General features: G+C 33.5%; 2 protein-coding genes across 3 annotated transcripts in view; one reads left to right on the forward strand and one right to left on the reverse strand.

The window, feature by feature from the left end:
- The window catches only part of LOC105212593 (gamma-secretase subunit pen-2), a 303,679-nt gene that overhangs the window by 42,221 nt on the left and 235,769 nt on the right, over positions 1 to 25,689 (forward strand). The gene's annotated exons all lie outside the window — the stretch shown is intronic.
- Positions 19,357 to 25,689, reverse strand: part of LOC105212634 (uncharacterized) — a 123,227-nt gene continuing 116,894 nt past the window's right edge. For both annotated transcript variants that reach the window (XM_029040393.2, XM_054233568.1), the window contains 4 exons: positions 25,553 to 25,646; positions 25,357 to 25,473; positions 20,012 to 20,090; positions 19,357 to 19,861 (listed from right to left, as the gene is read on the reverse strand). In XM_029040393.2, coding sequence (XP_028896226.2) covers positions 19,529 to 19,861; positions 20,012 to 20,090; positions 25,357 to 25,473; positions 25,553 to 25,646 — 623 coding nt within the window. In that variant the 3' untranslated portion in view covers positions 19,357 to 19,528. The remainder of the gene's footprint in view (positions 19,862 to 20,011; positions 20,091 to 25,356; positions 25,474 to 25,552; positions 25,647 to 25,689) is intronic.

Genomic DNA, 25,689 nt, shown 5'->3' on the forward strand with positions numbered 1-25,689 from the left:
CGTACAAACCACACCAAACAGTGCATTTTTCGGGATGCATGGGCAGTTCTTGAACGGCTTCTGGTTGCTCTTCACCCCAAATGCGGCAATTTTGCTTATTTACGTAGCCATTCAACCAGAAATGAGCCTCATCGCTGAACAAAATTTGTCGATAAAAAAGCGGATTTTCACATTTCGAACCGAACACTGATTTTGGTAATAAAATTCAATGATTTGCAAGCGTTGCTCGTTAGTAAGTCTATTCATGATGAAATGTCAAAGCATACTGAGCATCTTTCTCTTTGACACCATGTCTGAAATCCCACGTGATCTGTCAAATACTAATGCATGAAAATCCTAACCTCAAAAAAATCACCCGTTACGTTTGCATTTACAGCTATCCAAGCGCAGGGTTGCCATATTTTTCTTTCATTACTTGTTGCCAGTCGCTTTGTGTTAGTAATTTCACTTTTTTTTTGGAGTTGTTGTTATTTTTATTGTTTTTTACTGTTTTTTTTTTGTTGCTGTTATTGTTGTTGTTTTTTACTTAGCGTTCACTTTTGGTTTTTGCGTATTTTTCTTTGGAATTATATGCGGCTGCTGTTTGACGCTGCCTCTAGGCTTTCTTATATATTTATGTACACATACACATATATATATATATATAAGTATATTTATTTATTATATATATACTTGCTATAATTGCTCGCCTTTGTTTTTGTTATTGTTTTTGTATACTTGTGTCATTTTCGAAAAAATGCCTCCAGCGCAACGCGTCCTTCCTGCTTTCTCCCTTATATTTTGTTGTTGTTTATTTTTTGTTATTTTCTCACCAAATGGCAACCAAAAGGAAAATTAATTTAATACAAAGCGCAAGCAACAAGCGAAAAATTCTGCATGAAGAGAAGGAAATGAAATAAAAATGCCTTGGAATTTTTCTGTGGCGGGAGAATTTCTGTGGAAATTCGACAATATAATTGAAACTAAAGCTAGTTGATTAACACTAAATTAATTTGTGTTGCGTAAAATGCTCGTAAATTAATTTCCATATCAACACGGGGTGGTTTTTTGTGTCAGTACGTAAACACATGATAAGCAATTGCATTTTTTATCTAAAATATTTAATGTTTTATTTGTGCTTCTTTAATTATACTAAATATAAAAATACTAAAACTTAACATTAATCACGTATCTGTCAATGAAAGCTACATAAAGCTCTTTTGCCTGTGCTTGTCATTATATTCTCCAGCATTATGGCTGGTATAAACTGAACTCTCAACTCTCAACTCTCGATAAGAGTCACAGAATATTTAAATCAATCTTACAAAACGAAGGCAAGGCGAATTAATACTGAGGATATGAGTGACCAGTCGCTGTCATCACCACTTGACGATCAACTCATGGTTATGAAATAGTTTTGTAGCCTTTTTTACACAGGAGCTAATTGATCAATTAACCGACCTCTGCTCGATTAAAACGCCTATTAAGAATGATTTACCATACAAAATAAAAATCTACAATAACTTTTCATTGAATTGAAAAAGAAATGCAACTCTGCGACAAAGATTTACAATATTCGTTCTTTTTTTTTTTAATGAAAAAAACTACTGTAGATGCCGCTGCTAAAAAATATCAATCAGCTGTTGAAACTTACTAACTTCTTATGAACAGCAAAAAAAATTTATAACAGCTGATCGGTTATCGAGTAGCCGGCAGTGTAAAAGCCAAGAAAGTGTTTCTCAATAAAAATTGTAATTGATCAATGAATTTGACTGTCCAAAAACGCTAATAGGTTTTCTGTTCCTCAAATTAAAATTTATTTTCAGAGGCTAAAAACAAGGGTATTTGTAAATTTGTGTTTTTATGTATACAATCTTATATTTCGTTTAAACAATATCGTATCAAAGATACATATTCAAACAGTATTTTGTGTAATTTTTATTTACAAATTCCAAAAACTCTCCCATTGGCACCTCATTTTCCATGACGTGTTCAAAAAAAGGTCTTGCGGTGAATATCATAACTCATGATTGTTCATCTAAAACCAATAAACCAGAAAATTTCCAATAGTAATTGGATAAATCTATTTAATGAACGAAGGAAAAAAGATGATATTGAAATTTGAATTGTTGACTGAATTTTAATCAAAATCCACGCTTTTTTGGTCCAATATTCGCCAATATATTGGCTCTAAAAAATAGTTATAATAACAATATAAAAACTCCTTCGTTCAATATCCAGATAATGTTATTCTAAATATGTGTGTAACACCTTAACAAAATAAACGTGTCTAAAGTTTTATTTTCAAATTGCCGTGGCCTAATGGGTGGAACTTCTAAAGGGTATATCTCTTAGAATATTACTGGGATTAATTTGCACTATTTAATAAGACAATCATTTTTTTTCAAATTTTGAAATTTTTAAACCCACCTAACCCCTTAACACAAAGTTAACAGTTCAAAAACAGTTTATGTTCAATTTTATTTTTAGAAGCACCAAATGTATTAACTTTATATATGTGTAGCGATTGAAGGGTTTCTAATTAAAAATTGAAAAATAATGAGATGAAATTTCACCAGAAAATGTCTAGTACTCAATGTGATTGCAACCTTCCCTAACCGATTGTTAAATCGGTCGAGAGATCCAATAATGTGGGATTTTTTAAGCAATTTTTTTCTTGTTCGTTGCAGGTGAAACAAGTGAATTTGATTGTGTCTATTGGATCAACTTTACAGTTGCCTATTTGAGAAACGTTTTTTCCATTAAGTCCATTACAATCAATATTTTATACTTTTTTTATGATTATTGTACTCAAAAATTTATTGAAATTGAGCTCAGCTCTTTAAGGCGATTCTCCAATTTGGCTGTGATATGGACAATAATACTATAGTTATATATTGGGTTTGAATACAATCTGTTGGCATCTAGCGGGAGAATTTTTGAATGTTATATACATTTAAATGAGCTAAATCAAGACATAAATAGCAATTTTCGTAATAATTCGATTGCAGCGGCATCTATCAGAACTTTTGATAAACAATATGTTGACAAAACTTTATAGAAATCGCATGAATTATTTGGTGGTACATAAGGAAAAGGGAAAGCATAAAATCCATGGGTGGATTAATTTTAAAATTTATTAGTAATACATATTTTTAATTATTTTTAACCATGTGGATAACCTTAAAATTTTTTAATTTTCATTATGTAAAGCTCGTTAAAAAATAGTTTTTCTGAAATAGTTTTAATATCTATATATTTTATACTATATCCTAATTATTCTATTTTCAAATAACATTTCGTATATATATAAAACTGAACTTAGTCTCTTCTCATTTTCAACCATCATGATGTGGGCTCATAAAGGCATATCAACAAAAATGAACAGCAAACTGCACTCAAACTGTGTAAATAATAAAATTGCAGCAATAATTTGCATACAACCGGCATAATAGTTAGCAAACGACATATGAAAACGTACCTAAGTACTCGCACATGGAAAAGCGCCACGGCGTATACGCAACCTGCATGTGGCGCTCATGCGAACTAAACGGCTGATAAGATAGCAGTGCTGCCATTGTTTTTGCACCGTTATACCGCCGTTTTGCACACACATTTTCGCTAATTCCCAGGGAATATTTTTTGCATGTAATATCTATGCCATATGCCACACATACATACGATTAGTTCGCTTTTTGACCATATTGACTGAGCGGTAGTGGTCGCAGCTTAAAAACATGCAGGTATGAGCGAAGTGGAGGTTTGAAAAAACATTTCAGATGCTCTAAAAAATATAAAAAAATTTACCGCACATCTCACCATATCTGCATTTTGGTTGCCAGGGCAACATGAGTCCTCAGCAGCTGCGTTCGCTTCAATTACAAACACATCTCGCTTGCATACGAATTTGCATTTTGATTGTGTGCTTATGCTCATATTTACAACAATTTTCGTTGTTGTTGTTGTTACTACTTCTATACTAACAAAAAAATTAGTCTTCTCCATAGCTTTTTGCTTCCTCTTCCACCTTCTCGAAATTCTATTGTGAAATTAAATAGTCTTGTGTTTGTTGTTGTTATTAGCTTACGTGCTGCCTTATGTTGGCATTTTCTTCTTCAATTCTACTCCTTCACTGGCTAGTAATTTGTTGTAGTGGCATTTTGCTTGAGGTTCGGGGTTCGGCGTTCGGGGTTCGGCATTGTTTTGCCGCTTTGCTTGCGGTTTTGTACTCGGTTTCACATTCAAACCAAATTAGCTCGCTTAGCAATTGCAAGCGTCTGCCGTAAAACACTTGAAGTGGCTGCTGCACTCATTTTAATTGGCCATTGCGGTGAAAGTGCTGCCACCACGAGTGCATATTGTTGCCGGCATTTAAAGTTTATGCTGGTCTCTGTAGTCTTACGACTTTCTTTTCATCAACAAAAATCACGAAGCTATGACACTGATGCATAAAACAACAACAACAACCACAACTAATATTTCCGCATTTTCCCCACCACTCATCTCTTCGTAAAATTTGTCCACAAGGCTCTCATTACTTTTTTGTTCATGTTGTTCTAACTAATTTTCTTGCTTTTTGGCTTCATTATTTGTTGTTTTTATTTTTGTTTTTGTATTCTAGCCTTAATTTATTTAACTCAGCCTGCATTTAATATTAAACAAGCATCTTTTTGGACTTTTAATCGTGATTTTCTTGCCATCTCGTCAGGATATTCAGCATCTCAAAGCTTGTCTTCACCCAGCCTTTGTGTTGTTGCTGCTTTTTTGGTGACTTTGCACCTTCTTAATTTAGTATGCAATTATTGGCACTGTGTTGTGCCTGCACTTTTCCAACATATGCGCATCGTCTTTGTGCCTGCAATAATGACATTAAGGCTTTTGTGTTGTAGGCGTCTCTAAGAATGTGCTCCGTGTTTCATATGTGTGGAACAATCAAAGCTTTTCTTTGTCTAACAACGAAAAATGCAAAATAGGGGTTCATACAATATGTTAATCAGTTTTTCTTTAATCTGACGTTAAACCAGTTGACATAACGGTAAATGTAATCCAGTTAGCAAAATTTTGTGAATAGAAAAAAATGGCACTAAGGCAAGATAATGTTGAGCGGTAATTGAATTACGTCAAAGGTGCAATAGATACGCGATTTATAACGGTTAATATAATTTGGATGTATGGTGGTGTTTTGAAAGTCAGGGAACCTAGATAGGTGGCCAGAAACTTCAACATTGATAAAAATTTACTAAGATCGGTCATATTTATCTTCGGATTCTCGATTCAAAAAATTGCCCATAAAAGGTTTAAGTTAAGTTGGGAGCGCTAATTCACTGATCCCGCCTGTAACCTATAAATTATTTTATCGCTGACTTGAGACAGAATTGAACTATGAACTATTGAAATATCAACGATGTGAAACGAGTCTACTTACTGGTAGATACATTATTATTGGAATTAACCTCAAAATTTTGACGAAGAAAAGAAGATAGTTGAAGTCGAAGTCATAATATTGCCACACATTTTCTAGTACAATTAATTGATTTGGCTTGGTTAGTTGAAAAGGGAGGCAAAGTGGGCCTGACCGCAAGCGGCCATTGTAGTTTTGTGGTACGACCCGTGTTACAAATTTTCAAACGACAAGAGATGTTTCCCTAGCATCCATTGCTTTAGGCAGCACTTCAGTCAACTGAAAGGTCTAAGGCAGCTGCCCCTGAGCGGACCAACTCATTTTCATTTCCTTCTATACCTATATGACCAGGTGGTTATATTAACTGAACCTTAGCAGGATCTAACGCAATGAAACTTCGTGTTGGCGAAGCGGATAACCTTATTTGCTGCTTGGCTATTCTCAAACAAGTTGATGGACCTGTTGGTTAGGGTGCAAGCCCACTTGGCACCTACTTTTAGTCCGCCAATCTCGGCCTAAAAGTCCGAAATTTAGTCTTTTAGTTTGAAGCTGCTTCACCTTTCGATTCGTCGGTAAATATATAGTAATTGATAATACCATTTGGGGTCGATTTGATTTTTCCGAATTTAGGAAAGGTAGCTTTTCTTACCTTTTCCATCCTCTCAAGGAAACTAGTATATGAATAACTCCTAATTGGATTTTTGAAAATTGTTTAACCTTTTTAAAGGTCCGCGAAGTTGGTTTCAATCGAATAATTGGCTGAAAACTATTGGATTGTCCCATAAAATGCACCGAACTTCTGAAAACACTCCTATGAAAATAATTATTCTGAGATCCCCACCTTTCAAGTGCCAGCTAAACTGTCGACTATACTAAATTTGAAGAAAGTACTGTTGACTAGCCTGAACATAATATACCACTATATCCGGATCACCGTATGTTCAGCACTTATTTATATGTATGTTCAAAAAATAAATAATATAAATCACTAAAAATAAATGCAAAATTTTCTAAATATATCCCACAATCGTCCAGGCGTCAACCACAGCTTCACAACTAATTAAAAACTAATTAGAGACTGACACAATGAAATTTGACAAATTGCAAATTATAAAGTTCACAAAAGCGAAAACCGCTTAAAACGCAGTAAATTGGGCAAATAAGTGCTCCCAAAATATTCATACACACCCATACACATATACAAAAATAAATACATTTGAAGACTTGCATGAGCCGCCGTAAATGCCATGAACGCCCTACGAATCGGCAACAAAGCAAACAAAAGCGCCGAGCGAGGTGTGTGTGTGTGTGCCATGAACCCATGTGAAAGTTCCGGCAAAACCGCCGCTTGTGTTCGAAAGTAATGAGCGGCGCAGAGGCATAGAGAATGCGTGATTGCAAATGCAAATAGTAGCATAAAGGCTCTGGTGAATCATTTTTGTCACAGCTCAGCCCGAGCAATGGCAACTTCGCACTGCCATTGAGTACCAAAATTCATTGTTTGCACAAATGGAATTTGGAATTTCATACAAGTGGGTGTACATATTTACTGAACAAATGGTTGGTTGGTAGTTGCAAGTATTTGCAGGCCTATTTATATATTGTACTTACATATATAATGTGGTAGGAGGCTTTTAAAAGTAAGTTTGAGGACAGTTAGAGCTAAAGAGATGACAAAGCAGCCGAGCGGTGATTATTAGTTGGTCAGGTTCAGAGATGTAACAGAGAATTTCGTGGATGAAGACCCAATTTTTTTCAAAAAATTCACAGAGTTAGAGCCGGTTGTCTTCTCAAATCATCTTTAACTATAGTAATACGAGACACTCACTGCAAAGCTTGATTCTATTTCAGTCTACAATTCATATTAGGATTTTACTGGTGAAATATGTTATGGTAGATTTCCGTGAAAAAATTCTTTGAAGGACGGTTATCCAGCAGTAACAACTCTAGGAAATTTTCCTGTAGGAATTCTTTTGTTTTTTATTTTTTATTTCATATATAGAATTTTACTTATATTAAGGGATCTACTGAGAAATAATTTTATATTTAGGTCTGATTGGCAGAGCTGAAGCTGCAGCTATGAATGATGCGTAAAACCACCTGTAAGGTCTTATCTGTTTTCTGTGCATTAAGTGTTTAATTATTGCATTGAAAGTTGAAAACTGATATTTATAGACTATTTAGGTCTCTTTTTTTTGAAACTATGTCAGAAATTATTTTAGAATTATTTCGAAACCAGCTCGAAACTATCTAAGGACTTTTTCGGAACCATTTTGTAGCTATTTTGGGACTATTTCGAAATTATTCTGAGATTATTTTGAAGCTAGTTCGAAACTACCTGAGAAAACTTTGAAAACTATTTTGAAACTATGTCAGTGATTATTTTGAAACTATTTTGAAAATAATTCGAAACTAGTTCAAAATTATTTAAATATTTTTTCAGAACTATTTTGTAATTATGTTGAGACTTTCGGGATTATTTCGAAACTATTTTGAAATTATTTTAGAAATAATTGGTTCAAATCTTTCAAAATCAGTTCAAGACAAGTATGAGACTAATTACGGCCTGGTTACGAATTTCAATAATTCGAGTCTAGTTCCGAAGTAGTAATAAATTAGGGATCATAAACTAAAAAAAAAACAGTGTGGGATATTTTAATTTATTTTCAGAACCTATTCTGGTTCAACACTAGATCTGTTTTTGTTATTGGGTTTTCAATTCATTTTATTCAAACAGTAATGTTTCGTTATTAATTTGCATGTGAACCTAAGGCTTAACTGTATTTGAAAAATAAAATAAAATTAAAAATATTAAAAAAAAACAATCGTAAAAAAACTACATTAGCTCTAAATATCGTAAACGATTGTTGAAAAATTGGTTACATAAAAATTATATTGAATTGAATAAAAATACAAAAATCCCAAACTTTCATCAGAATAAGCACTCTATCTGGATATATTTATTTCTCTTATGGGAAAAAACGAGTTTCCATTAATTTCTTCAACTGAATCTAGTTCCGAATTTGTATGCAACTATTACACCAACTTAATGACGGAATTTGAGTGTAGCAAACATGTACAACAATAATAACAAATACATAAGTAAGGCGCTCAGGTATTTCTAATAGAAATATGCACTGCAAGATTACCTATAGATCTCGCAAATTCGCCTGTGCAGCACGTCTTGTAGCGTATCAAATTATGTTCAGTTATTCATAGTTTAGCATTACAAATATTAACGGCAAAGTAAGAATGCATATGTGTAAAACAACAACAACGGTACTTATTTATATATACTTAAGTACACGTGTAGTAGCAGATGTATCTGCATACTACAAAACACCAAAAAAAAAATATGGAAATTAATTTTCTGCAACGCATTAAATACAGCAGTGTACAACTTAATGGGTCTCTGAAATGCATTTTGAATGTACAGTTATGGACAACATATTTTTTTAAAAATTTGAGATTGTTTTTATGATTTTTTTGGAAAGTGAATGTTAATCATAGTTCGAAGTCAATTTTCGAAGAACTTGAGATGTATTTTTGAAAACTAAATTGTTCGAAATCAATGTTCGAAATCGATATTCGAAATTGATCTTCGAAATCAATGTTCGAAATCGATGTTCGAAAATCACTATTCGTTTTATTCTATTTTTAATCTACAAACAAATTTTTATTTTCAACTGTATTCCTTAAAATTTTTGGGAAATATTTTCTACCACTCAACAATCAAAACGGACATTGATACATATGATTTTCAACATGAAACCTATAAGTTCCTTATACTACATATACCAAAAGCTAAACGTAAAGTTCCAATGGCAACACGGCGAAGAAGTAGTACCGCTACAAAGCATTACAAAATTTAACAGTTATGTTCCCTAAGTAATTTCCTCTTCTGCACATGAATTTACAAAAGTATTTCAGCGCAATCACATACACACACACGTATGCAAAACTGCGCCGGCATAACAATGCAACCGTACTCAGTTTGTTGAGCACCTTGCTAACTAATCTTCAAAATGCCATACCTGAGCAAGCACATAACCCCCTCTGTTGCACACTTCCCCGCCTGCTATTATTACGCTGAGTAGTCGCGCTCGTGCGAATATTTGCTTGCTTAGCTTAACAATGAAGCGCAGGCAAAATTAACTGTGCACCACCCTCTCTTCCGCCAAGGAAAGCGCCACAGATCCAGTAAAACAGGCGCTCCTCCCCTTTCTCTCTCATTTTCATGCGGTATGTGTGTGTTCTTCTTCGTATTTCTAATGCATTCCGCACGCGTTCGCTTCTTCGAAAGCAGTGTCAACGCCATTTTGCTATTTTTTTCTACATTTCACACACACACATACATTCACTGTGGGTATTATAACTTCGAAAATTATGCATAATGCATTATAAGTGAGCTGGAGCTTATTTCATTACAAATGCATATGTGCCTCGGAATATGTGCGTGTGCTTGGGTGTGTGAAAGAGTGCATGTGTAATGATGTTTACATACAATATATTATGATTTATTTATATTCATTGGTACAGTACAAAGTATGTATGTACATATATACCAGCATAATGTGAATAGACGCTAAGCTGAAAGGAGCTGAGTTTTGAATTATTTTAGTTGTAATTTTGGTTGTGCAAATTTACTTGGTGTTTTGTTTTTTTAGCTTTAGTAAGAGTATGGGGCTTTTTAGCTTCTTCTCAGCCAACTAAGGCTCTGATTTCCACTGATATTTTACTGATATATGGATATTTGTAGTATTGTAACATGAACATTAAAAAAACGATTAACTCTTTGTAAACTAGTTGAATAATTTTATTATACGGTACGTCAATCAGTATTATGTCTTCTATTTTGCAAAGATATTCAAATAATATTGAAACATATTTCTAGTCTTATACCACACTAAAATCCACTTAAAGTATATTTTATCTACTAAATTTGCTAGCTGTATTTATGATACAGGGTTGCCACCTAAAAATACGGCGTAAAAAATAGACAAATCCAAAAACCCCAACAAGCTAAAGAGTTTTAATACATATCGCAATTTAGACTATTTTTTGAGGGATGTCGCCGGTTTCAAACTTCTAATTAAATTTTAAAAGTAAAATTATTTGTTGGAATTGAAACCAACTCTCCAAAGCAATTCTATAAAATTTGAAAAGCTCTTTCAATAGACGGCGTTTATCGTGTATGTCTATGACTATCTCATGATCACATACACTTGTTTCTTTTAAAAGGGTTTTGTATGTAAATCTTGTATCTTATTATCTGTAATACCCCAAGAACTCAAAAGTAATGACTCACAAATTTTTATCAACTCTTATCGCCAAGATCCGAATAAGTTGTGAGCACTATAACACAAGTATACACGGTTTTGGATCTGGGCAACCAAAAGTGGTTTCTATGATAATTGATGACACTGAATCCGAATCTTCATTTCGTTTTTTAAGATTGATTCTAGTTTTTGAAATAATCAAGAATTTAATTTTTTATGATTTTTGTCAAATAATATTCATTTTATTAACTTAACCCTTTATAACTCAACTAAGTAAAAACGGAAAAACTGTATCGTTTCTAATAGATTTCGGATAGAAATGAAATACGTGTTTTATAGTTTAAACAAATTTTTTTTTTTTTGGGTGAAAAACAACAAAAAAGGGTATGTGACAGATATGTCACGTTATGTAACAACGTCTCTAAGCTCAATAATAATATTTGTATTTCGTGAATATTTACATGTTTTTAAGAAGTGTGAAATTCTTTGAAGCAGTTGTTTTGCTTGTTGTAGCATAAAGTCACAACACATTTTTCACATACCGTTTGTGATACTCCAACACATCCTGGACGCTTGCAACGAATTCGTTTTTCTGCCCATACCGGCCAGTGTCCAACTTGATCTTGCCAAACTGCCATAGTAGGAACATGTTGGGCTGGGCCCTTATGCTTTTTAGATTGTATCTTGAAACGAAGAGGAATTGAACTTCGTTTCATAGGGGACTTTGTACCCAATTTGCACAACACCGTGGCAACTTCTAAACGAAAATCAGCAGATGACAACTGATTGCCCTCTAATTTTTTTTCTTTATGAGCTCTTTTGTATAAGAGCCAAGCATTAGACACTGCAAGGTCTAAAAATAGATAAAATAGACGAACGTGCCATCGCTTGCTTATTACCTTATTACTCAATGTTACAGAAATGGTACAAACCTAAACTTCACTATATATTGTATTAGTGAACATTTTTTGAATTATCTTATAGGAATTAAACATAATAGTGAACGTACCTGAACTTTTCCACTAAATATTTTATTAAAACACTGAAAATTTTCTTATTTTTATCTTTTCGGTAATTGCAAGCACGTGCATTCACTAACTTTACCATAGCGAAAAAGAAAGTACCGTTTTATAAATGATGCCAATACATAATAAACCAGAGAATTTTAAAATTGAAAAATACGGAGTTTGACAGTGCTGGTATATCATACTTAAAAGGGAAAAATTAATTTTCCTATGTTTTGTGCCCTCTAAAAGGGTTTGTAACATATCTGTCACATGATGCTATAAAGGGTTAAAAGTAACATATCAGAAATGAAGATTGGTGGAACTTTGCCTTTTGTATTGTTTAGTATCTGTTTCACGTATTAGAGTCCAACAGTAGTCAGTAGTAGTTGTTTGGACAAATTCAAATGACGAATCAAATCGCTTAGTTCATCTTGCGAAATTAAATGTGTCTCTTCCATGACAAAGTCGCTATCATTACTCGGGGGTGATGGAGCTAAAGTTTTCAGGACGTTTCCACTTATACTTGGACAAACTGGCAATGAATCATTAGCAGCACGTGGAACTGGCTTGGATACTGATGATACATCAGGATATTCATATTTTGCTAATTTTGTTGCATTTATGCCCTTAATTTTCATCAAACAAAAGTAGCAATCATCTACATGGTTTTTAGGTTCTCTCCAGAGCGCTGGCATTGAAAAGGAAAAGTACTCACGTTCTCTCAATGACCACTTATACAGCTTTGTTTTGCATGCGTTAAGTGCCCTGGAGACGATCAAATAATTGCGTCATCAGTTTAGTTTTGAGCTCGTAACGTACGGTCATCATGTCATGGTCAGATGATGATTATCTATTATTGGCATGAAATTATGAAATATATTATGAAAAAAAAATTCTCCATTTTTGTATTATTTTATATTATTTAGTTTATTTTATTATATTTGATTTTACTTTATTTAATTTAATTTAATTTAATTTAACTTAATTTAATTTAATTTTATTTTATTTTATTTTTTATTTTATTTTTTTTTATTTTATTTTATTTTATTTAATTTAATTTTATTTTATTTTTTCCGTTTCGCTTCACTTCACTTTTCTAGTCCTCTCAGCTTGACATTTTCCCTGCAAATGAGCTCATGCTTGTCAAACATGAGTGGAGACGATCAAATTATCGTCCGTCAAATAGAAATATCAAAAATTTTTGATTTTCATCAAACAGAGCCGACAACAAGTCGGTGTAGCGTACGTGTAGCCGACGAGAGCCGACGACACCAACACACTTAAAGTGTTTGACGCAATTATTTGATCGTCTCCAAGGCACTTTACAAATAAATTTCGGTATCCATGACTTATAAGTGTCTGCTGCTCTGAAACCAAAGTAGTGCAGATACGCATCTTTGAGCGCATTTGTTATTATTTTGCCACTTTTCTTAATCATATAACTACCAAAAAAGTAACAAAAACACTTTGAATCAACTTTGCAACACTGTCTCTGCATTTTTATTTGCTCTAATCACTTATTTTATTTTACTGCTACAGTTGAAATGACTTATCAAGCAGTGCCTATAAGATTGGGAGAATTTTCCTCAATCGGTATTTAATTACTGTGCTTATCGTGCGAGAACTCGGAAACTAGAATCAATCTTAAAAAACTAAATTCATATTCGAATTCAGCATATCAAATATAGTTAAGAATCGTTCTTATCTGCTCAGATCCAAAAGTTGACCAGAATTTGTAAACTTGTGTAATCAATACCTAAGGTATGCTAGTTGAATGGATTATGCCGAAGCAGATCTAAAATAGAGAATAGACTGGAAGACAGACAACTCCATAATAAAGGGAGAAAATAGAGACAGCAAATGACGCCATATTTTTTCCAATCCTTTGACATTTCTCTTCACTAAGGTTTGTCATCATGGAAAGATATACGATACACCAACGAGTCGAAATTATTACAATTTACTACCGAAATTCGGAGATAGTGGCCTCACTTTAAGACCACAACATCCAGTATGTGGTCGGCTCATTTCTAGTTGTATGGCTTCGTCAATAAGCAAAATATTAGTTATTGATCAGACAGCAATCCACACGTAATCCATGGGTCACCATTGCATCCCGAAAAAAATACCATTTGGTGCCGTTTATGGACCGGTAGCGCCATTGGGCCGTGCTTGCTCCGTGTTGATTAAGACCGGCACGCTACCGTTCAAAGATAACATAATATTTGTGGCCCGAATTGTATGTTAAGGACTTGGACAATATGTGGTTCCAACAGGACGGCGCCACAAGCTACACAGCGAATGTCACAATCGATTTATTGAAAACCAAGTTTGGTGAGCGTGTTATCTCACGAAATGGCCCAATCAATTGGCCGCCTCGGTCTTACGTTTTGACGCCGTTAGACTGTTTCTTGTGGGGTTACGTCAAGATTATATGGTCCATGCCAACGACGATTGATGAACTTCGTACGAATATCGAACGGGAAATTGCAGTGGTATCGGCAGATTTATGCTTAAAAACCGTCAAAAACTGGGTTCAACGTCTGGACTTCTGCAAGCGTGCCCGTGGTGGTCATGCAATAGAAATCAAGTTCCATACATAATGGGATCGAATGTTTCATAGGAAAAAGCATTTCATTGATGATCCAAACCCTTTTGGTTTTATTTAAACCATAACTGTTGTAGCGCTCTTATTGAAAAACTATTTACAAGGGTATATACTGCCTGAGTTCTATGCCTGCTCTGAAGTTTACTGTTAATAATCAGGAGTAATTTTTGTTTAACATTAAGCTTTAGTGATTCATAATTTTTTTTCGGAATTAAACAATATTTTAACGGGCCACATTCATTCAATAGGTGTCCAAATAGAAAGTTTAAAATTATATGTAATTTAAAATTTGTTTTTTTTCTGAAAGGAATTGCTGTCTCTTTAATAACATTGCAATAAAATTAAGAAGGTTAATTGAGATTTATGTTATATTTGAGGAGTGTTGCCACATGTTGAAATAAAAAAAAAAAAAAAAAAAATATTACATTTGGGCATCAAACATAATAAAATATTTAAAGTGAGCAATGTTGATGATATATTCGGAAAAAGTTGCCACCTGTTCGAAATCTTTATTTCTAGAATACAATAGCGCATAATGAATAAACCTTTTTTTAAATGTTTAAACAAATATTTGGTAAATTTATCTCACTCGTTTAGAATTTTAATACATTTTAGTTCTTGAGTTGAAAGAGACTATTTTTATTGCTATAAGCAATCGAAACAGTTTAAGGAAATTAGGTTATGTGAGAAGGTTTCACCGCAAATAGGTTTTACTTTCCAACGAAAATTCGAAATATTTAAAAAATTCAAATTAGAGACCTCATTAAAATGCAACAAAGCGAAGCAAAAACATATTTATGCAATTCTTAATGAAAAAAAGACAAATAAATTAATTTAAAGCGCAAAATTAATTATCCAAAATGACAATGACGAATTCGCAGCAAAAGTATATGCATGTATTATATATAATAAAGAACTTACATATGTACATAAGTACATATATATGTATGTATACTCATTAATGCAACAAGCGATAAATAAGCTGAACAAAGCATTGAAATTTAATCACTCAAACTGATTACAACAAAAAAAAATCAACTCATGAAAACTAATATCATATTGAATTTGCATATTTGCAATGCAAAGAAAAAAACAAGCGAATGCTAAAAAAATTCCATAAATATTTGCATTTGCGTGTGTGCGTGTGTGTACCGGGAAATACGCTCGATTGCATTTAATGAGCCCGATTGGTAAATACCAAGTGTACATTCATTAAATACTAATTAATCGACATTAAGCGAGCGAGCGAGCGACTCGCACCGCCACAAATGAAGAAAAAAAGTGTTAATATGAAAAAATAACAGTGCAAATGCCAAACAATAGCTGGCAGCAAAAAAAACCAAAACAACAGACAACAACAACTCGGCGTGAACCACGACCCGCTGGCCAGTCATATCAGCGCGATTGTGCATTTCACCGATGTGGCACCTCTTTTGCGGCCACCATAAATGCATCTAACTGACGCAAGCGACGCTTCACAACACCAAAAACAACAACAATGTCAACTGCACGGCACTGTACTCTCTCATATGCTTATTTATGCTCATCAGCCCAGTTAAATGCACTGCATTCGACGGCTAAGTTGGTTGCAAAAAAAAAAAGTGCTGTGACATAAACATAGGCGCGCAACATGTGACTTGTTGTCCTAGTTTTCATGCCGGATATTGTGCGACATGGCATCTAGTGCGCATAATACAAAAAGTGCTTGAGTGAGAGTAGGCAATGAGTTTTTACTCAAAGAGAGAGGGAGAGAGCAAATTTTTGCATGAGAGCGCTTGTTATCTTTGCAAGAGAAGCAAATATGAGTAAAAATAGTGAAAGATTTTAGTAGCATTTGAAGTCGGCGAAAAGCTTAAGAGCTTTAAAGCTCGAAATAAGGAAGCTCAGGAGCTTAATGACTTAAAATAAGGAAATGTGGTTGTTGCTTTTAATTTGTATTCGAAGCTTTATGGTTTCAAACACAACATACTTCAAGCTTTTGCTATAAAAGCTCATATTTTCATATCAACACTAGATAAAGGAAAAGTGACAAAATATTAGTATGAATTATTGCTTTTAACCTTCATATGTCGAATGATGCTTGATTGATGATTTAAACCAGAAAAGCTTTGAAAGCAGCAATATTGAGACTTGAAAGAAAAACAAAAAAGCTAACTTTCATCACAAATTCGTTGATATTTTAGTACTTAAAAAGGTGATTTATACTTTTTAAAATCTTAAATTGTTTAAACCTATGGAAAAATGTATATGTCAGTATGAAGCTTTTTATTGTTATCTTTTTTTTAATATCATTCCGCAAATACCTACGGAATCACTTCAAAATAAAAGTGCATTTTTATGTGTCGGTAATAAATATAGTATCAGCTTTTAACAACAGCAACACATATCAAGCGGTGAAGCTTTCTGAATAAGCATTATAATAGTAAAGCTTTATGGTATAATCTGTTCTGGGTTTTCGACATTATGGACATAGACATGTAAAGAACTTTTTAATCATACTTGTTAGATCTTAAGGAATTAACCCAGGGTTTTAAAAAAAAAAATATTTTTCTATACTATTTTTCACCATTTATAAAATGTTCTGTTAGTATATTAAGTAACAAAACTATTCATGAACCCTAAGAGCTTTCCACCAAACACTTATAGTATGTTTACATATGAAAATAATCTCGTTCTAAGCTCGTTCAATAATCTAACCGTTTACATATAGCCAAATGAGATAATCAATTGTCAAATGTGTTGTATTTGTTGTTGTATTACACATCTCATATTTGTTTAAATTTTCATTTGACGTTTCTCCTCTTCTTCGCAAAATTATCGGTAAAACTAGGAATAAAACCGAAAATCTAGTTGCATAAAACGAGATAATTTTATAATCTCCGATTATCAAGAGAGGAATTTTGTATGAGAAATCTCGTTTCTTAATTACAGATTATCGAGTTAAGCTCGTAAATGGAGATAATCTCGTTATATGTAAACATAGTATTACTTGTTATTTAATACTATTCGTTAATAGTTTTTGCAACATTTTGCTTCAGTGTAGAAAACATGATTTTAATAACCACGAAAGTTCCCTGAAGCTTTTATGGTATAACCCCATATTCATGAACCTTAAAAGTTTACTGCGACAGTTTTCTTCAACAGTTTAAAACATAATTTTTATAACACATTTTACAGAAGCTTTCTGGAGTTTTTATAGTATAGCCCAAAGAGCTTTTGAAAAAAAGTTGAAAAAAGTTTAAAAGCTTTTAGCTTTTCTTTCAATATAATTTTTGTATTAACTTAATGTTATTATGTTAATGGTGAAAATTTCGCATAAAGCTTGCAAAGCTTTTCAACACATGCTAAGCCACTTTTAATGATTTCATATTGTATTCGTTTTATTTTCTCAGTGTACATTCCCAACATTGTTTTCTGTGATTTTATAAAATGTTTAAAAATTTATATATTTTTGTTTTTTTTTTATGGGTAAATGTATGTATTAGTAGTATATCATAAAGAGCTTAATAATTAAATTTGTGTACTTACAGTTACATTGCATGTCTAATTTGGTTTGGTAGTTTGTATTTATTGTTCGTATGGTCTAAGTTCGAGAATATACACAAAACAAATCAAAACAACAAACATGAAATTAGATTCTTAAAGTCACATTGATAGGAATTTGTTTTTTTTTTTTTTAGTGTTTTGTTTCTTTAAGTAAATCTAATTTAACTAATTTAGCTTAAGAGAGGAAGGTGGGTGGTGGTAGAGTAGCGGGCAAGAGTATAAATTAGTGCAAGATCCAAACTTTTTACATTTTTTGTTTTTGGGTTTCATGAATTTTGAAGGTGAATATAGTAGTTTACAGTTAATGAAAAAAGGCGCGTGTTCTGGAAAACAGTTACATTTTTAGAGTGTGAAAAACATAAATTATTGCAAATATTATATTTTACTACTTATGGGAGGGAGACAACTATTAGTATTAAGAATGAATCTGAAGTGACTTCAACAAATTTTAGATTAAAAAAATGTTTGAAGAATGAATGTTTCGCTTGGCAAATAACTGTACAACACAGGGACGCTTTGATGTACGAGTAATGTAACATAACGTAGCAAGACGTAACACTACGCAACGAAACGTAACACAACGTAATGAAACGTAACTTAACATAACGTAACGAGGCGAACATTTTTCTGAAACACTTTTAACATTTAAAATTTATGCTAACGGTATTTTTATTTACAATTGGTTTTCTTTACATATTTTTCTATGGAATATTTTTTTTCATTATGAGGTGTTCTTTTTACTAGAAACTTTGCATTTTCGAAAATGCCAACAGATTGTGAAACGAAAGTGTACATTCGGGGGATTACCGCCACCAAAAGCAAATGACAAATTGATTGAATATTTATGTGGTTAATTGTATTTTACAATATTAAAAAAAAATTGGATTTTTTTTTCATTATCTGTATACACTATTTATTATTTGAGTATTCTTATTTCATTTTTAATATGTTTTATTTAATTTAAAGTCATTATTAATTTATTTTTTATTAATTAATTTTTGTTATTGTTATCTGTTTATTTTAATATTTTTTGTTGTTGTTAAGGAATTATAATGTTCTTTTATTTAAGGTTTTTTTGTTGTTGTTAATTTTCCTATTTTCATAAAATTAAAAAAAAAATATTTTATTTAATTTTTGTATATTTTCATTTAATTTTTTTATTTCTTTCAAAATTTATTATTTTTTATTTTTTATTAAACTTTAAATTTTTTATTTTTATTGTATTATAATAAAATAAAAAATAATAATATTAAAATCTTTATATTACTTCTTTATATTTTTATAATTATATTTTAATTAGTTTAAAATATATATATTTTTATTATTTCCTTTAATTTTTATTCAGTTCAAAAGTTTTTGTTATTAATTTATATTCAATTTTATATTTTTTATTATTAATTTAAAATTTTTATATGTTTTTTTTGTTTTTTTTTTATTTTTATTTTTATATATATATATTATTTTCAAATTTCTATATTTTTATTTTAATTTTATTAATTTTTATTATTATTATTTTATTAAAATCAATTGTCAATAGCTGAGGTGGGTTATCATGAGGAAGATTTGGTTATCAGCAGCCAAAATCTTAATTGGTGCTCTACAAATGCATAAATATATTTCTTCTTAACTTTTTGTTATTCTCAAGTACCCACTTAGTACTTGGCTCGAATGCGTAAGATATATTTTTTCTGCTTTTTCATTAAATATTTTATTTATATTTATATAATAATATAATTGAAATTATTAATAATAGAAAAAAGTCAAAGCCAACACAGGGGTAGCAGTAGAAGAAGAGAAGAGCGCATAAGACGTTCATATACACATTGAAATGTATAATATTTATAAAATAGTAATAAGAATCATAACGGAATTGAAAAAAATTCGACAATTTAACTAAAACTTCGCACTTACCCATGTCATCGATGAGGGGCGCCATGCGCAACGTTATGCCAACCAACATGAGGCACATGACCAGCAGCAGACACGCTGTCACAATGATTGTGCAACGCGCCCGCTGCGACAGATCATCGGGATCGACGACCTTTGCGACGGCAAACAGCAAACAAGCGGCAGTTCAATTGTCGTGAGGTTGTGGAAGAGAGAGGGAGGAGTAATGAGAGCGAAAAAGAAGAAATGCAGAATTTTTATTTTAGTTTTTTTTTTGTTTGACTTTTGATTTGATTTTAACTACCTTGACAACGCGCGTTTCTATATCTTGCACCAGGATTTTTGGTTTTTTATGTCGATGTCGCTTTTTGTGGCGATGATGACTGGAAAGAGGGGAAATATGACGATTTTAAGTTATATAAAATACAAGTTGATAAGTGATTAGTATTAAATCATAGTCCAAAGTTTCATAAGAAATGTATATTCTCTAAAAAAGTACTTCACATTACTATCGAACTTAACGCTCATGAGATCAGAACTAATTATATTAAAACTTCAAAGCAAGAAACTTTTGGTTTCTAAAATTGGTTGAATCGAAAAATCAGACAGCTTATGTCATCAATTACCATAATACCAGTTTTGAGAACTCATATACTTTCGAAGAATTAACTTATCTTCGTTATTTCATGTTCAGGTGTTACTTTCAGTCATTGCCGAAGTCGTCTAACATTTATAAATTCATTCAACCCATAATAACCATGTTTTCTCCACCATATTCTTTAAATTTTCGTATTTAACCTCCAATTTCTTCACAGCTTTACATTCCCTCAGGAACCACCTATGAACTTCCAAACTTTTAAACATTTTCCCAAAATGATTGAATTGGTACCATCTCATGCTTGAAACTTAAATTTTTTTATGAATTCCTGCACCTGCGACTATTTGTGGGCGAAGAAGTTATCCAATTTTTAATTACTCGCCTCCTCCGTGGATTTTTTCAGGTTTTCAATAATTCTTTGATGGTTTAATTAAAGTGACTAAACTCTTAGTAGATAATTACGCTTCGCGGTAGCATTGTTCTGTTTCACTCAAGATATTCTCTAGAACAACAATAAATAGTGTACGATAATCTCGTAGACGGCTAAATTGTCGAATCGGTCTACTAATTTTGTTTTGACTAGAAATTGAAATTGAAAAAGCAGTCAGTGGTTCGATTCTCGATTTTTGATACTAAATTGGGTAGTGACTGTAGACTCTTTTTATACTCTCGCAACAAATGTTGCTAAAGAGAGTATTATAGTTTTGTTCACATAACTGTTGTTTGTAACATCCAAAACTAAACGAGTTCGATACAGGGTTATATATACCAAAGTGATCAGGTTGAAGAGTGGAGTTCAAATCCGAATGTCTGTCTGTCCGTCCGTCCGTCCGTCCGTCCGTCCGTCCGTCTGTGCAAGCTGTAACTTGAGTAAAAATTAAGATATCTTGATGTAGTGTAGTGTAGTGATCTTGACTTGGCACCATAGGAAGGTTGCTTTCGAAAATGAGCAAAATCGGACAACTGCCACGCCCACAAAATGGCGAAAACCGAAAACCGAAAACACATAAAGTGCCATAACTAACCCATAAATAAAGCTATGGAAATAAAATTTGGTATGAAGGATCGCACTATGAAGGGGCATATTTGGATGTAATTTTTTGGGGGAAGTGGGCGTGGTCCCGCCCCCTACTAAGTTTTTTGTACATATCTCGCAAACCAATAGAGCTATATAAACCAAACTTTCTGCAGCCGTTTTTTTTAACCACTTACTAATGTAGTCCAAAAATGAAAGAGTCCAAAAATGAAAGAAATCGGATCATAACCACGCCCACCACCCATACAAAAGTTAGGTTGAAAATTACTAAAAGTGGGTTAACTCACTAACGAAAATCTTCAGAAACGCTAAATTTCATAAATGAAATTATTAAAATTAAAGAAATGGCAGATGGAAGCTCCAATCAGATTTTTTTACAAAATGGAAAATGGGCGTGGCGTCGCCCACTTATGGGTCACAAACCATATCTCAGGAACTACTTGACCGATTTCAATGAAACTTGGTTTATAATAGTTTCCTTACCTCCCAATAATATGTTGAGAAAATTGGCCAAATCGCTTCACAACCACGCCTACTTCCTATATACCAGAACTTAGAAGATTATCTGAATCGTTTACTTTACAATATATAAAGTAAGCACTAGTGAAGATATCGGTGTAAAACTTTACACAAATACTGCATTTATAGTGTGGCACCCCCATTCTAAAAATCGCCGAAATCGGAGCATAGGTTTTCGAGGCCCCATGTATCGAACACGAGGACCTCGGTGCTTCTATCCTAATATTATGGTTTCCAACTTCCAATGGACTTTATACAATATATATGACGAATATGTGGGTCAAATTGTGTATTATATAATATTAATTAAGTTAAATAAATAAATTGCGAGAGTATAAAATGTTCGGTTACATCCGAACTTAGCCCTTCCTTATTTGTTTTCCATTGCGATAGTCAAAAACTGGTTTAAAAAGCTTCATTTTGACCCTCCGTTGGTTTTAAGGAGGCATGCCCTAGAGCTCCGAAAATGGCTACCACCGAACATATCGCAACAAATGTCTACGATCTCTTATTGGCCAATCCCCAAAGACTGCGTGTTTTAGATAAACAAACAAAAACAAATGCGAACCTGTTCCGAAGAAAGTGAAGACTGTTTTATTAGCCAGAAAGGTAAATGCCACCGTTTTCTGTGTAAATTTTATCGATAATCTGGAGAACTACAAATTTTACTATAATGATTTATTGAACCGATCTTAATTTGCAGAATACTTGGACAATCACTTTTTGATAATTTAATAGTATTTGATAGATCGTTCTGTTGTTCAAATACGTTTTATTTATATGCGTCAAACATTGAGAAATCAGCTTTGCCTCTCATCAAAAATAGCACTAATTCAATAGCTATTTTCAATTTCATGGTTACCATGATGTTCTCGAAACATCTCTAACAACGGCTTCTCTCATTGATGTCTTAGCCCCTTAACCTCATTTTCTTCTCCCAATAATTATAATAATTAAAAACTTTCAAAATTTTTTAAACGCTATTTTGACCCAGTATTCATTATATATGAATTTATTTTATAAGCTGAGAACTATTATCCCTCATATATGATATGAAATAATTGTTTGAAATATCCGACAGAATTAGTACAATACGCTCGTTCATAATAGGGTCGGCGAAGCCGAACGAATTTTCAGTAAATTAACCGTTAATGTGAATTGTGAACAGTTCAATTCCCATTCGATAGTTGTGCGCTCACATATTTGTAAATAATCCAAGCGCTTCAGGCGCACACGAGCGCGAAAAGTGCAGTTTTGTGCAAATACTGGGTGGTCTAGATGCAAATTTTTGGATTTTAAAATATTTTTTTTAAGTTCAAGAGAGAAAAGGGTTTAATATTGAATTTGTGGTGATGGTACAGATAATATATTTTGCAAAAAAAAATAATAATAATTTATTATTATTAATAATTTTTTGATATCATATTTATTAATTTATTAGTGATTTTTGTTGGTGTATAGAAAAAAAATACTAAAAATTACATTCTTATATATATCATTACAATAATAAAAAAAAAACATTTCAAAACCTCGCTTTTGGACCACCCATTATACTGGTATAATGCAAACTTAAGCCAGCGCAAATTTCCACGAATTGCAATAGAGCCCAGCATGCGCCTGCGGAACACAATAAGCAAACAAAAGCCGTAAACAACAACAATAACAACATTAATTATTTTCGCAGAATTTTTCATGCCACCAAAGCAACACGACCGGCTCGAGCTGAGTGTGAAGGGCTTTGAGATGCAGCAGCAGCAGCAGCTGAACAGCTGAAGAGCCTACCGCCAACTACACTTCATCAGCAACTCGGTACGCGCCCTTGCACCATTCTTCGACAAGAAGCTTCACACATTCTCCACGCCCACCATCCAGCGTCGCACGCGGCAGCTTACTGAACTCTTTGGCATACCTTGACCCAAATTCAGACGAAGCATAATTAAAGCACCGAACATGCTGGCAGCTTCAACAGCAATCAGCAGCAGTGCGACGAAAGCCGGTAGGGGAGGTCTTTAGAGGGCATTAGGGTGCGTAGGGTGCACACCGGCAGTCAGCTGTTGAATTGTTTGCATAGTTCAGCAGACAGTGATACTACATTTGCTGCTTGTGCCAGTCTTCAGCTCTCAGCGAAAATTTTCAATCAAAGAGGAGCTCTGCTCTATATATAGATATTTGTGTCGACTGTTGTAATCATACTGTGCGCGCTTGGCACACGTTCTCACACCATTCGGTTGCCTGCAGAGCAAGACCATCTCGATTTCATGGCAGCACAAGCTATAATTGCAACACCGCTTCTCCAATTGACGTCCCAAAGTGGCAAGTAAGCACATCGCCAACGACCGCGCGATGATTTGCAAATACGCCAGCGCCACGACAATGCCAACGCCTTGCAATGCAAGTTTTCTTGCTCATCTCTTTTTCGCTTGCTATTCGTAATCTTAATTGCTATGCCACACTTTTTCACTCGACACTCGCCTATTGTTCTCATGTTCCCACAGTCGCTTTGCCGCAATCATCAATTTTCACTTGATATTCCAGCCGTACGGCCGCAAGCCTTCGTTCGTTCGTATTCCTCAGCCTTCTTTCTGACTGCTGTACTTTTGGCGGCTACGTATTGTTTTGAATTAATTGGTAGTTCTTGCTGTTCGGCGGAGGCGGCGGCAGAAGGTCAGCCTCAACGAAATTATCTCGCCGACAGCAGGCGTACATTGAACGGCCCTAATTACAAACGCTTCGGTTGCTTCAGTTGGTTGCGTTGCTTGGTTGGGCGGGTCGCTTGAACTACAGTAGCTTGACAAAATAATAAGTGGATGTTGGATGAATTCGAAAGGATTTGCTTTAAAAAGGATAGGAGTGATCATAATGTGGCAATGGACCAGCAATATAGTAGGTCTATAGGCTGGGGTTACATGGAGCTTACTTTCAAATTGTCTGCACCTTCCATGTCTCGAATCAGCCCAAGTCTCTTTGAAACAGATAAAATTGATATCCCAAGACTCAGTATCTTCTTATCTACAATAATCCGAGAGACTTTTTAAGAAGCAACTATCGAAAATAAGCTTTGTCCCAGTCTATTTACGGCTAAATCATTTTGGAACTTCAAAAAACAATTCTAAAACGAAGATGAGTTGCGAGAGAAAACCGGGAAATTAAACTCGAGAAGATGTCACTAGACTTCGTGTCAGCTTGATCCCATTCGTCTGGATGACACGCAGGACTCGGAAGACCTAATAACGGTTGTATCCGATAGGATTCACTTTGATTCTTAAAATATTACTTATTTCTACAAGTTTCCCTATCAGCCTGCCCATATACTGTACCAAACGGCACAGTTTATTAATTAAACCATTGTCTTGGGCATTAGAGCTGAGCTGTCTATTAACTTTAGCTCATTCCCTTCCAGTTTCATTTACATACTCATCTTCGGATCTGTTTACACACATTTAACCCACAATTTATGCTGCATATATCAAATACTTAAATGCCTGCTTTTTCTTACCGATGTTTTCGATGTCGGCGATGGCTGCTTGGAACTATTTCTTCAAGGTCGTCATTTTTATCGGACTCCGTTTGGATTTGCATATCGTAAGGGAAGTTATCATTGTACTGAAGTTGGCTGCGGTTAACAATAATGGTAATTGGAATTTTAATAAATATTTGGGATTGCTATAATTAAATATGAAGTGTGGACTTACAGTGGCTCATTAGGTGGCATACTAAGTATGCAGTGTTGTAAACCGCTTGGTGTTGGGTAGACCAAAACGGGATCTGAACATCTGTGGTAACGTTCTGCGTGAGAGATTTAAGATAATATAATTATTAAGGGCTATAG

Source organism: Zeugodacus cucurbitae, chromosome 6, assembly GCF_028554725.1.
Source record: "Zeugodacus cucurbitae isolate PBARC_wt_2022May chromosome 6, idZeuCucr1.2, whole genome shotgun sequence".
In the NCBI taxonomy this organism is placed as follows: Eukaryota; Metazoa; Arthropoda; class Insecta; order Diptera; family Tephritidae; genus Zeugodacus; species Zeugodacus cucurbitae.